The sequence below is a fragment of the Suncus etruscus genome, chromosome 2 (assembly GCF_024139225.1).
Source record: "Suncus etruscus isolate mSunEtr1 chromosome 2, mSunEtr1.pri.cur, whole genome shotgun sequence".
Classification (NCBI taxonomy): Eukaryota; Metazoa; Chordata; class Mammalia; order Eulipotyphla; family Soricidae; genus Suncus; species Suncus etruscus.
The window spans coordinates 10,843,568-10,855,025 of record NC_064849.1 but is presented as its reverse complement, the minus strand read 5'-3'; the positions used below and the strand labels follow the sequence as shown (position 1 = coordinate 10,855,025).

The 11,458-nt window shown below is 55.5% G+C and overlaps 1 protein-coding gene across 1 annotated transcript; it reads right to left on the bottom strand.

Annotated features, from left to right (window-relative positions):
* Positions 1-227: 227 nt before the first annotated feature.
* Positions 228-6,497, bottom strand: RMI2 (RecQ mediated genome instability 2). Its single transcript, XM_049768887.1, has 3 exons — positions 6,438-6,497; positions 6,048-6,348; positions 228-387 (listed from the first exon to the last, which is right to left on the bottom strand). Exons 1-3 carry the CDS (start codon positions 6,495-6,497, stop codon positions 239-241), a joined length of 510 nt encoding a protein of 169 aa, XP_049624844.1. The 3' UTR covers positions 228-238.
* Positions 6,498-11,458: the final 4,961 nt, after the last annotated feature.

The window sequence follows — 11,458 nt, the reverse complement described above, 5'->3', positions numbered from 1 at the left end:
GGTGTGAACCCAGGACAGAACATCTGCTCCCCATCAGCATGGCTGTCAAAGTGCAAAATGTAGACCGGGGGTCAGGTCTGGAAGGATCTAGAAGGATCTAGAATTGCTGCCATTTGGGCTCCTTGGGTGGCCGCATGGGTCTCGAGGAAGCTGCGGAGAATGCTCAGCGAGCAGTGCCCGCAGGATACAGTTGGCGCACGAACTGGGCGGTCGTAGGTGTCGGGGCGTCGGGCACCTGCTAAGGTATGTTCCGGTGCAGGTCCTCCACTTCCAGCTCCCACATACTCTGGTGGAACGGGTTGTCCGAGAGGTCAGTCATCTTCACAGCCTGCAGGCATGGCTCAGGGCTACATGCCTGCACCAGCCCCATGACCATCACATACTTGCCTACGGGGAGAAGGAGGGCGGTCAAGGCCGCAGCATGGAGGAAAAGGACAGCATGCTGGTGCTCCAGGGAGCTCCGCTGCATATGAAAGACAGGATATTCCCTCCCCCCATGCCAACAAGCTGCAGAATGCAGGGAGCACTGTCCACAGAGTACCACGGGGGGAGTGTGCAGGCAGCCAACGCCAGCTCCATTCAGGGCACCACACGATCCCTCGGATACAATTGCTCCCTTCAAAAACTTAAAGACAGTAGTGGGGAGTGCGGAGAGATAGCACAGTGGTAGGACGTTTGCCTTGCAAGTAGCCGACCCAGGATGTACCCAGGTTCGATTCCCGGCACCCCATATGATCCCTGAGCCTGCCAGGAGCGATTTCTGAGAGTAGAGCCAGGAGTAACCCCTGAGCGCTGCTGGGTGTGACCCACACACACACAAAAAAAGTTGAAGAGGCCTGGGTGTGTGTGTGTGTGTGTGTGTGTGTGTGTGTGTGTGTTACTTGAGGTTTTATTTTCTTGGCTAGATCATGTGGTACTGAGACTTTACTCCTGGCTCTGTGCTCAGGGATCACTCCTTCGAGCTCAAGATTATACAGGGTGCTGGGCAAGGAACCCAGGTTGGCTGCCTGCATGGCAAATACCCTCCAGCAGTACCAGTGCTCCTGGCCCCTGGAGTGCATGTTCTGTGTGCAGGAGATGAGGGTTCAACCTTAGGTATCTGCACATCTGCACGGTAAGAAAGAAAAGAAAGGGGCCGGAGAGATAGCATGGAAGTAGGGCATTTGTCTTCCATGCAGAAGGACGGTGGTTCGAATCCTGGCAACCAATATGGTCCCCAAAGCCTGCCAGGAGTGATTTCTGAGTGTAGAGCCAGGAGGAATCCCTGAGCACTGCCAGGTGTGACCCAAAAAGAAAACCAAACCAAACCAAACCAAACCAAACCAAAGAAAGAAGGAAGAAAGGAAGGAAGGAAGGAAGGAAGAAAGAAAGAAAGGAAGGAAGGAAGGAGGGAGGGAGGGAGAGGGAGGGAGGGAGGGAGGGAGGGAGGGAGGGAGGGAGGGAGGAAAAAAGAAAGAAAGAAAGAAAGAAAGAAAAGAAAGAAAGAAGAAGAAAGAAAGAAAGAAAGAAAGAAAGAAGAAAGAAAGAAAGAAAGAAAGAAAGAAAGAAAGAAAGAAAGAAAGAAAGAAAGAGAAAGAAAGAAAGAAAGAAAGAGGCCCGGAGAGATAGCACAGCGGTGTTTGCCTTGCAAGCAGCCGATCCAGGACCAAAGGTGGTTGGTTCGAATCCCGGTGTCCCATATGGTCCCCCATGCCTGCCAGGAGCTACTTCTGAGCAGACAGCCAGGAGTAACCCCTGAGCACCACCGGGTGTGACCCAAAAAAAAAAAAAAAAAAAAAGAGATGTTTAAAAAAAAAAGAAAGAAAGAAAGAAAGAAAGAAAGGAAGGAAGGAAAGAAGGAAGGAAGGAAGGAAGGAAGGAAGGAAGGAAGGAAGGAAGGAAGGAAGGAAGGAAGGAAGGAAGGAAGGAAGGAAGGAAGGAAGGAGGTAGGGCATTTGCCTTGCATGCAGAAGGTGGTTCGAATCCCGGCATCCCATATGGTCCCCCGAGCCTGCCAGGAGCAATTTCTGAGCGCATAGCCAGGAGTAACCCCCTAAGCGCTGCTGGGTGTGACCCCCACCCAAAAAAAAAAAAGCAAAAAGAAAGAAAAGAAAAAGTGAAAGAGAAAGAGGAAGAAAGGAACAAAAGAGGAAGGAAAAAAGGAGAGAAAGAAAGAAAAGGAGGGAGATGGAAGGAGGAAAGGTGGGAAGGAGGGATGGAAGGAAGGAGAGAAGAGAGAAGGAGGAAAGGGGAAGAAGGGAAGAAGGGGGGAAAGGAGGTAGGGAGGAGGGAAAAGTGATCACAGGGCTCCCTGAACACAACTCATCCAGCCCCGGGCCCGGAAGAGTTTCTCCAGACAGCCAGGTCCAAGTCAGCCCCTGCCTGGGAAAGGTGGTGCCAACTGCAACCTTCCTCCTCTCTGCTCCGTGCCCAAGGCCACAGATGTCTACAGATATCCCAGGATAGTCCTCCTGCTGCAGAAACCCCCCTCATCTGCACCCAGGCATGGCTGGCACACGCCAGCCCTGATGGGTGCTCGCTGCCATGTCTATGACCGAATGACAGGCTGACCGCGGCTTCCCATTCCCCTGAGGAAGTGGCTCTCCTGGAAAGTTGAACTTGACCAACCCTAACCACACACCACTCAATTGTGTCAAAACCCCAAACATAGCAGGAAGGGCCGGCTGCCTGCCAAGTCCTGCCCTGGGCTCCCGGCCCTGCTGGGGACAGCTCTAGATCCGAGGGGAGCAAGGCCCAGAGAGTGGGGCTCCCTGGTCAGGGACAGGTTGAAAGTACAGAGGATGTGTTCAGGGGAGGAGCTGTCAGATGGATCACAGAGACCCAGAAAAGAAGCCCAGGCACACTAGGGAGCAGAAGGGAGATAGTCCCAGCCTAGTGCCTCCCTCTATCTCTTCACCCTGCAGCCTCACAGGAAGCAGGTAAGGCGCTTGCCTTGCATGTGGTGGGCTTGGTTTGATCATATATGACCTCCCCAAACCCTGCAAGGAGTGATCCCCGAGTGCAGAGTTTGTGGCACCAAACAAAACAACCAGGATTAAAAAATAGAAGATTCGGGGAATATGGGGCCGGGCGGTGGCGCTAAAGGTAAGGTGCCTGCCTTGCCTGCGCTAGCCTTGGACGGACCTCGGTTCGATCCCCCGGTGTCCCATATGGTCCCCCAAGCCAGGAGCGACTTCTGAGCACATAGCCAGGAGTAACCCCTGAGCGTTACCGGGTGTGGCCCAAAAACAAAAACAAAAAAAAAAAAAAAAATAGAAGATTCAGGGAATATGGGGCCGGGCGGTGGCGCTGGAGGTAAGGTGCCTGCCTTGCCTGCGCTAGCCTAGGACGGACCGCGGTTCGATCCCCCAGCGTCCCATATGGTCCCCCAAGCCAGGAGTGACCTCTGAGCGCATAGCCAGGAGTAACCCCTGAGCGTCACCGGGTGTGATCCAAAAACCAAAAAAAAAAAAAAAAAAAAGATTCGGGGAATAGAAGATTCTGGAAGCAAGAGCAGATGGTGCTCGTCAGAACACACAGGTCATGGGGTCAGGGCAATAGCACAGTGGGGAGAGCACCTGCCTTGTACATGGCCAACCCAGGTTAAAACCCCCGGCATCCCATAGGGTCCCCCAAGCCTTCTGGGAATGATTTCTGAGCAAAGTCAGGAGTAGCTCCTGAGCAGCACCAGGTGTGGCCCAGACACACACACACACACACACACACACACACACACACACACACACACACACACACAAGTCAGGAGTAGCTCCTGAGCAGCACCAGGTGTGGCCCAGACACACACACACACACACACACACACACACACAACACACACAGGTGCAGAAGGATGGTGGTTTGAATGCTGGCATTCCATATGGTCCCCTGCCAGGTGTGACCCAAAACAAAAACACAAAGATAAACAAAACAGAACACACAGGTCAGTAAGCCCTGAACCTTGCCAAGTGTGGTCCCTCCTCCCCCAAAACCAAACAAAACCAAACCAAAAGAAACACCCAGGATTCACCACAGTCTGGAGAAGTCTAGGGCTGTGTACACAGGGGCTGCTAATTGAAGGCAGGGAAATGGAGGGGCTGAAAGAGGAAGTCTTCATTTCCCAGGACCTGATGCTTAGGGCAGCCTCAATTCAGCTGTGTCCTTTCCACAATTCTTCTGAGAACAAGAAGTTAACAGTTTCCCAAGATCACAGATCCTAGGCCACAAGAAAAAGAGAGATAACAATTTAAAAGGCCCTCCAACAAGTCAGAGGGCTCTATAAAAGTCTTCTATAAAATCCTCACATTCTCTCTAAAGTTCCTGCCACTGGATCCAGCTCCCTAAAAAACCCCACCAACCCAGCCAGGCCCAAGTGAGCCATGACCAAGTTCCTCCCTTGCCAGGGGATTATCTCTTTTCCTTCGCAAGAGACTTTCCTAATTTTCTAATCATGAGTCTGAGCATCTTTCTTCCTCAATATTTGCGTTCTTGAAAATATTGCAGAACCTGGGAATTGGGAAGGAAGGCAGAGAGATGGGACTTTCACAGGGCTAGGGGGTAAGAAGAAAAGAAGGAAGGAGGAGGGAGGGGGGACAAGAGAAGGGAGAAGGGACGGGGGTGGGAGGGAGCCTGGTAGGGGGAATGGAGGGGAGGGGAGACAGGGAGGAGGGCCAGGGAGGACAGGTAGGAGGCAATAGGGAGGAGGGCCAGGTAGGAGGTACAGGGAGGAGGATCAGGGAGGAGGTACAGGGAGGAGGATCATGGAGGAGGGTCAGGGAGGAGGGCCAGGGAGGAGGACAAGGAGGACAGGGAGGAGGACAGGGAGAAGGGCTAGGGAGGAAGGCCAGGGAGAAGGGCCAGGGAGGAGGGTCAGAGAGGAGGGTCAGGGAGAAGGTCCAGGGAGGAGGGTGGGGGAGGAGGGCCAGGGAGGAGGACAGGAAGGAGAACAGTGAGGAGGACAGGGAGAAGGGCCAGGGAAAAGGCCAGGGAGGAGGGCCAGGGAGGAGGGTCAGGGAGAAGGGTCAGAGAGGAGGGCCAGGGAGGAGGCCAGGGAGGAGGCCAGGGAGAAGGGCTAGGGAGGAAGGCCAGGGAGAAGGACCAGGGAGGAGGGCCAGGGAGGAGGGTGAGGGAGGAGGACAGGAAGGAGGTCAGGAAGGAGGACAGGGAGAAGGGCTAGGGAGGAAGGCCAGGGAGGAGGGCCAGGGAGGAGGGTCAGGGAGGAGGACAGGGAGGAGGACAGGGAGAAGGGCTAGGGAGGAAGGCCAGGGAGGAGGATGAGGGAGGAGGACAGGGAGGACAGGGAGAAGGGCTAGGGAGAAGGCCAGGGAGAAGGGCCAGGGAGGAGGGTGAAGGAGGAGGGTCAGGGAGGAGGGCCAGGGAGGAGGCCAGGGAGAAGGGCCTGGGAGGAGGGTCAGAGAGGAGGGTCAGGGAGAAGGTCCAGGGAGGAGGGTGAGGGAGGAGGGCCAGGGAGGAGGACAGGAAGGAGAACAGTGAGGAGGACAGGGAGAAGGGCCAGGGAAAAGGCCAGGGAGGAGGGCCAGGGAGGAGGGTCAGGGAGAAGGGTCAGAGAGGAGGGCCAGGGAGGAGGACAGGGAGGACAGGGAGAAGGGCTAGGGAGAAGGCCCAGGGAGGAGGGTGAGGGAGGAGGGCCAGGGAGGAGGGCCAGGGAGGAGGACAGGGAGAAGGGCCAGGGAGGAGGGTCAGGGAGAAGGTCCAGGGAGGAGGGTGAGGGAGGAGGGCCAGGGAGGAGGACAGGAAGGAGAACAGTGAGGAGGACAGGGAGAAGGGCCAGGGAAAAGGCCAGGGAGGAGGGCCAGGGAGGAGGACAGGGAGGACAGGGAGAAGGGCTAGGGAGAAGGCCAGGGAGAAGGGCCAGGGAGGAGGGTCAGGGAGGAGGGCCAGGGAGGAGGACAGGGAGAAGGGCTAGGGAGGAAGGTCAGGGAGGAGGGCCAGGGGAGGAGCAACAAAGAGGAGGGCCAAGGAGGAGAGTCAAGGAGGAGGTGATAGGGAGGAGGGTCAGGGTGGAGGGGACAGAGAGGAGGACAGGGAGGAGGGCCAGAGGGTGCCGTTACCTGGGACGAGGCAGGGCCGCCCGCGCGGGACCCGCTCCAGGCCGCGCACCGAGAAGGCCCCGCTCGAGTCCCGCAGCCGCGCCGCGCCGTCGCCCGCCGCCTCCACCGTGCCCTGCATCCACACGGCCGCCAGCTCGAGCGGCCCGCGCCCCGCCGCCGCCCGCGACAGCCGCCACCCGCCCGGGCCGCCCCGCACGTCGCGCGCGCAGCTGCTCGCCAGCACCTTGAGCGGCGGCCCCCGCGGCAGCTTCACGGGCTCCGGGCCGCCGCTGGGCGCCGCCATTGACGCTTTTCCCGCCAACTTTGATTGGCAGGCAGGCCCGCCCGCGGCCACCAATCAGGAGCGCGCGGGCGGAACCGGCCAATGGGGGCGACGGGGGGCGGGCACACCAGGCTGTGCCCGCCCTCCGCTGCCAGCAGTACGCGTGCGCGGGTTGAGGCCACGCCCATTGCCCCGAAATGAATGACAGACTTAATCTATGAATGAACCGAGGGAACTAAAGTGGCCCCGGTTTCAACACAGCTACAATTTAGGTATGCATGGGCCAGAGAGTTAGCACAGCGGTAGAATGTTTGCCTTGCACTCATTTGACCCAGGACCGACTTGGGTTCAATCCTTGACATCCTTATATAATCCCCAGAGCCAGCCAGGAGAGATTTCTAAACCTGTACAGAGCCAGGAGTAACCCCTGTACGTTGCCGGTGTGGCCCCAATCCCCCCAAATTAACAAGTAAAGCTTTGAAGAGACAGCTAGCAAAGTTTCCCTTTCCTTGATTAGCATTTAAATTATTTATTTAAGTTCTTTGGGTCATACAGTCCTGGCTCTGTGCTCAGGGACCATGTGGATGCCAGGATCCAAACCCAGTCAACCACATGCAAGGCAAGTTCCCGACCCGCTGTACTAACTATTCTCTCTGGCCAAGTATCAAATACTGTCTTAGAGCTTGCTTTCACTCAGTGAGCATTGGGCTCATCTCTCTGGCGGGATCTGCTCACACACTGGGTACCCTCCCCAGAGAAAGTGCCTCCATCACCTAGCAACCCAGCCCTTCAGGCGCCCCAGCTTCTGTCTGAGTGGGATCAAAGACCCAACTGTGGTTGTTTTTTTTTTTTTTTTTTTTCTTTTGTGGCAACTTCAAACACAGGGAAGCCGGGGGAATTCCAGGCCCCATGTTCATGTTCCAGATGGATCTGGGCCTAAGTGTCTCTGGCCACCAGGAAGTTAAGTCTTGTTTCAAAAGGTGTGCCCCCGGGCCGGAGAGATAGCCTGGAGGTAAGGCATCTGCCTTCCAGGCAGAAGGACAGTGGTTCGAATCCTGGCATCCCATATGGTCCCCCGTGCCTGCCAGGGGTGATTTCTGAGCATAGAGCCAGGAGGAACCCCTGAGCGCTGCTGGATGTGACCCAAAAAAACAAACAAACAAAAAAAGCTCAAAAGGCGAGCCCCACAACCAGGCTTCATTAGCTGATCTGTGCCAATAAGCCACATGCTTTGTCCCCCTCACAAGTGGCATGAGGGCTGTAGTGTTTTGGTTTGGGGACCCACCGAGGGCAGTGCTCAGGGTCTATCTCTGACTTAGTGTAAAGCCAGAAATGTCCTTTCCTTGAGTTTTTTCAAAGGAGAGTTCAGGGAGCCCAGCAGGGAGATCTGTTAAAAGAATTGCTTCAGGGGCCAGAGTGGGGCCTTGCAAGTTTGCGAGTGGGTTTGCCACTCGCAAGTGTTTGTCAAGAGCTTGATCCTTGGCAGCCCATATTTTCCCAAGTCCACCAGAAGTGATCTCTGAAATCAGAGGGAGGAATCTGGGTTGACTGTGTATAAGGTAAAGAAAAAGGGGGGAAGGGAACCGGCGAGATAGCACAGCAGTAGGGTGTTTGCCTTGCATGCAGCCGAACCAACGCAAACGGTGATTCAAATCCTGCCATTCCATATGGTTCCCCATGCCTGCCAGGAGCGATTTCTGAGTGTAGAGCCAGGAGAAAAAAAGAAAGAAAAAAAGAAAGAAAGAAAGAAAGAAAGAAAGAAAGAAAGAAAGAAAGAAAGAAAGAAAGAAAGAAAGAAAGAAAGAAAGAAGGAAGGAAGGAAGGAAGGAAGGAAGGAAGGAAGGAAGGAAGGAAGGAAGGAAGGAAGGAAGGGAAGGAGGGAGGGAGGAAGGAAGGAAGGAAGGAAGGAAGGAAGGAAGGAAGGAAGGAAGGAAGGAAGGAAGGAAGGAAGGAAGGAAGGAAGGAAAGAGTGATGTTTGGTACCTCTTGGTCCCTCAGCACCTCCAGGAGTGACCCTTGAGCATAGAGTGGGCGACAACTCCTGAGCATCAGTGGGTGGGCAGCCCCTTAAACATAAAAGACAATTCAGGGCCGGAGAGATAGCATGGAGGTAAAGTGTTTGCCTTGCCTGCCGAAGGACGGTGGTTCGAATCCTGGCATCCCATTTGGTCCCCCAAGCCTGCCAGGAGCGATTTCTGAGCGTAGAGCCAGGAGTAATCCCTGAGCGCTGCTGGGTATGACCCCCCCAAAAAAAAACAAAATCCAAAAAATAAATAAATAACTAAATAAAAAGGCAATTCAAGGGCCCAGAGAGATAGTACAGTGGCGTTTGCCTTGCAAGCAGCCGATCCAGGACCAAAGGTGGTTGGTTCGAAACCCGGTGTCCCATATGGTCCCCCGTGCCTGCCAGGAGCTATTTCTGAGCAGACAGCCAGGAGTAACCCCTGAGCACCGCCGGGTGTGACCCAAAAACCGGAAGAAAAAAAAAAAAAGAAGGCAATTCAAATGTGGAAAAAGAAAAGAATCAGAAAGGTCCGCGGGAAATGCCCCTGGCCCACCCCAAAGGAATCCTGGTCTGAGAGGAGGTTCAGAATTACTCAGGACCAGAGAGCAGAGGAACCCACCAGCCTCGGTGCCCCAGGATGGACCACACAGCAGGACAAGATGAAGCAGGGGCCGGAGAGATACACAGCGATAGGGTATTTGCCTTGTATGCAATCGATCCAGGATGGACAACCCAAGTGGTTTGACTCCCGGCATCCCATATGGTCCCCCAAGCCTGCCAGGAGCAATTTCTGAGTGCAAGACAAGATGAAGCGTGTTCCCAGGGGGTTTCAGGCTGCCTCTTCTCTGTCCTGGGTGGGCTCATAGTGGCCAGTTGCAGCCTGGATTTCAGGCTGCCTCTCCTCTGTCCTGGGTGTCTACAGGGCACTGTGGGTTTGGATTTGGGGGACACATTCATCACCCCACACAAAAATTGGGGACACAGGGACCTCCCTGGCACAGCTCCTCACCCAGAGGAGCTAACTCAAACGAGATAGTTCCTTCATAGAGTTCACCGAGTTCATCCCCACACCCTACAACCCCCTTAGACCCTTTCCCAAATCATCCTCTGATTCTGTGAAAGAGGAAGCAATGCATCCTGCTGGGTTGGCATCTAGATAGTATATGCTGCAAAGGAGAAGAGACAGGTGACATGCATGCTGTATATAGGGGCAGAGCAGGGGTGACACATACTCCCACCCATCCTCAAATGTGGCAGCAGGTGCATTTTGGGGGGCCTGGGGGTCAGGAGGGGGGTCAGACAGTCTAGCAGCTGCCTAGCCTCAAAGCAGTTTCTCCAACTATTGGTCAGGGCTGGGGTTTGTCAGGGCAGGGCGGGGCGGGCAGGCTGGGGAGGGAGTGCGTTGGTGGGAGGGAGGCAGATGTGTGACCTATGATAGGTTCCCCGAAGCAAAACAGGGGCAGCTGAGACTGCCCAGCTGGGAAGGGAGGAAGCAAGTGTGAATCAACCAAGAGAGGGGTCTGACCCAAGTCCCTGCTCCCCAATTTAGGGCAGGAAACTAGTTTCATCTTTGCTCCACGGGACCAAGGGGCCTAGAAGGATGGGGGGACCAACCTCGCAGAGTGGCCTTTCTCCCCAGATGCCTGTAGCCAGCTGGAGGCTCAGGGGTTCAGCAGGAGGGAAGCAGGGGAGCCAGCACCTCTAAAGTAGGGACAAGCTCAGCCAGCCCATTGGCCATAATCACCTGCCGATTTCGCAGATGGGGAGAACGAGTCTCTGTTTCTTCCCTCACATGTCCTAAGGCACAGGGCCAGTCCTGTGGGAATGGTGGTGGGAACCAGAAAACTGGTTTAGGGGACAGAGCAAGGAGAGAAGGATTGGAGAGGGGAGAAAGGGTCTTCATCTGGCTCCTTCCCAGGGACATGCTAGGGGGGTTGGGGCCCTACAGGATAGTCTTGCAGCATGTAGGGGGTTTTCCTACATGGGTAGGGGATGTGCCAAGAAGGGCTGATTCAGCCCACAGCCTTGGTATGAGAAGGGGTGACAAAGCCAAGACTGACACTCCCCCATTGTTCGTTGTTTTGTTTTAACATGCTCTGGGGTTACTCCTGGGCTCTGCACTCAGGAATCACTACTCCTGGCTTGGGGGACCATATGGGATGCCCAAGTTCAAACCCAGGGTTCAAAGCAATGCAAAGCAAACACCCTACAGCTTGTGCTACCTACTCCGGCCCCTTGACACCCCTTTTTGGGTGAACGCTGGGACCCTCTGTGGGTCTCCTGAGCCCCGACCACCCAGCCAGGATCTGCCTGACGCCCCTTCTCCCTGGGGGACCCTGTGGGCTCATGAGGGTCTCGATAGGAGTCCCTCCCCAACTTCTACCCTCCCTGCTTCTTGGATAACCCCCCACTCCCAGCACTGAGCCTTGTCCCCCACCTCCCACACTGGCCCCTGTGACTCTTCAGTTCCCAACCACCTGATTTGAATTCTTGCCATCATGCAACCCACATGTTTCCATCTGCCAAATGGGACTGAAATGTTGGTCGCCAGCTTCTGGGGTGGGCACATGGTTAAAAGGGGATACATGGTGGTGACACTGAGCCTTAGTACAAGGTTAGGGGCTTAGTTGGCATGCTTTGTTGCCTGACTCTTTCCATGCCTGGCACCTACGGAGGGTCCTCCAAACACCTGCCAGGAGTGAATCTTGAGCACAAAGCCAGGAGTCAGCCCTGAGCACTGCCAAGATGACACGGAAGCAGTTTCTGCAGGCACATTCCATGCAGAGACATGTGGGCAGGTGTCCCTTGCATCCCAGCAGGCAAGATCCCTTGCCCCCCTTTTCCAGGACAGAAAACTGAGGCCCAGCGCATGGGGTGGGTCATTGTCATGAGTCTCTGATCAATCAGGCCTAGGGACTTGCAAGGCCAGTCCCTGGGGTGTACCCACACTTCTCGCCCTGAAGGGGGGCTGGGCTGTCTGCACCCCTGGAGGTGGCCTCAGCTGCTGTGTGAGACCAGATGTCCTGCTTCATTTACATCCCCTCTCTGCCTCACTGGCATCGCTGCCCAGCTTGAGAAGGAGAAAGGGGGAAGCAGCGGGTCACCCCAAGTTCGGTTCGCGGTGCCCACTGGCCTGGCCACACT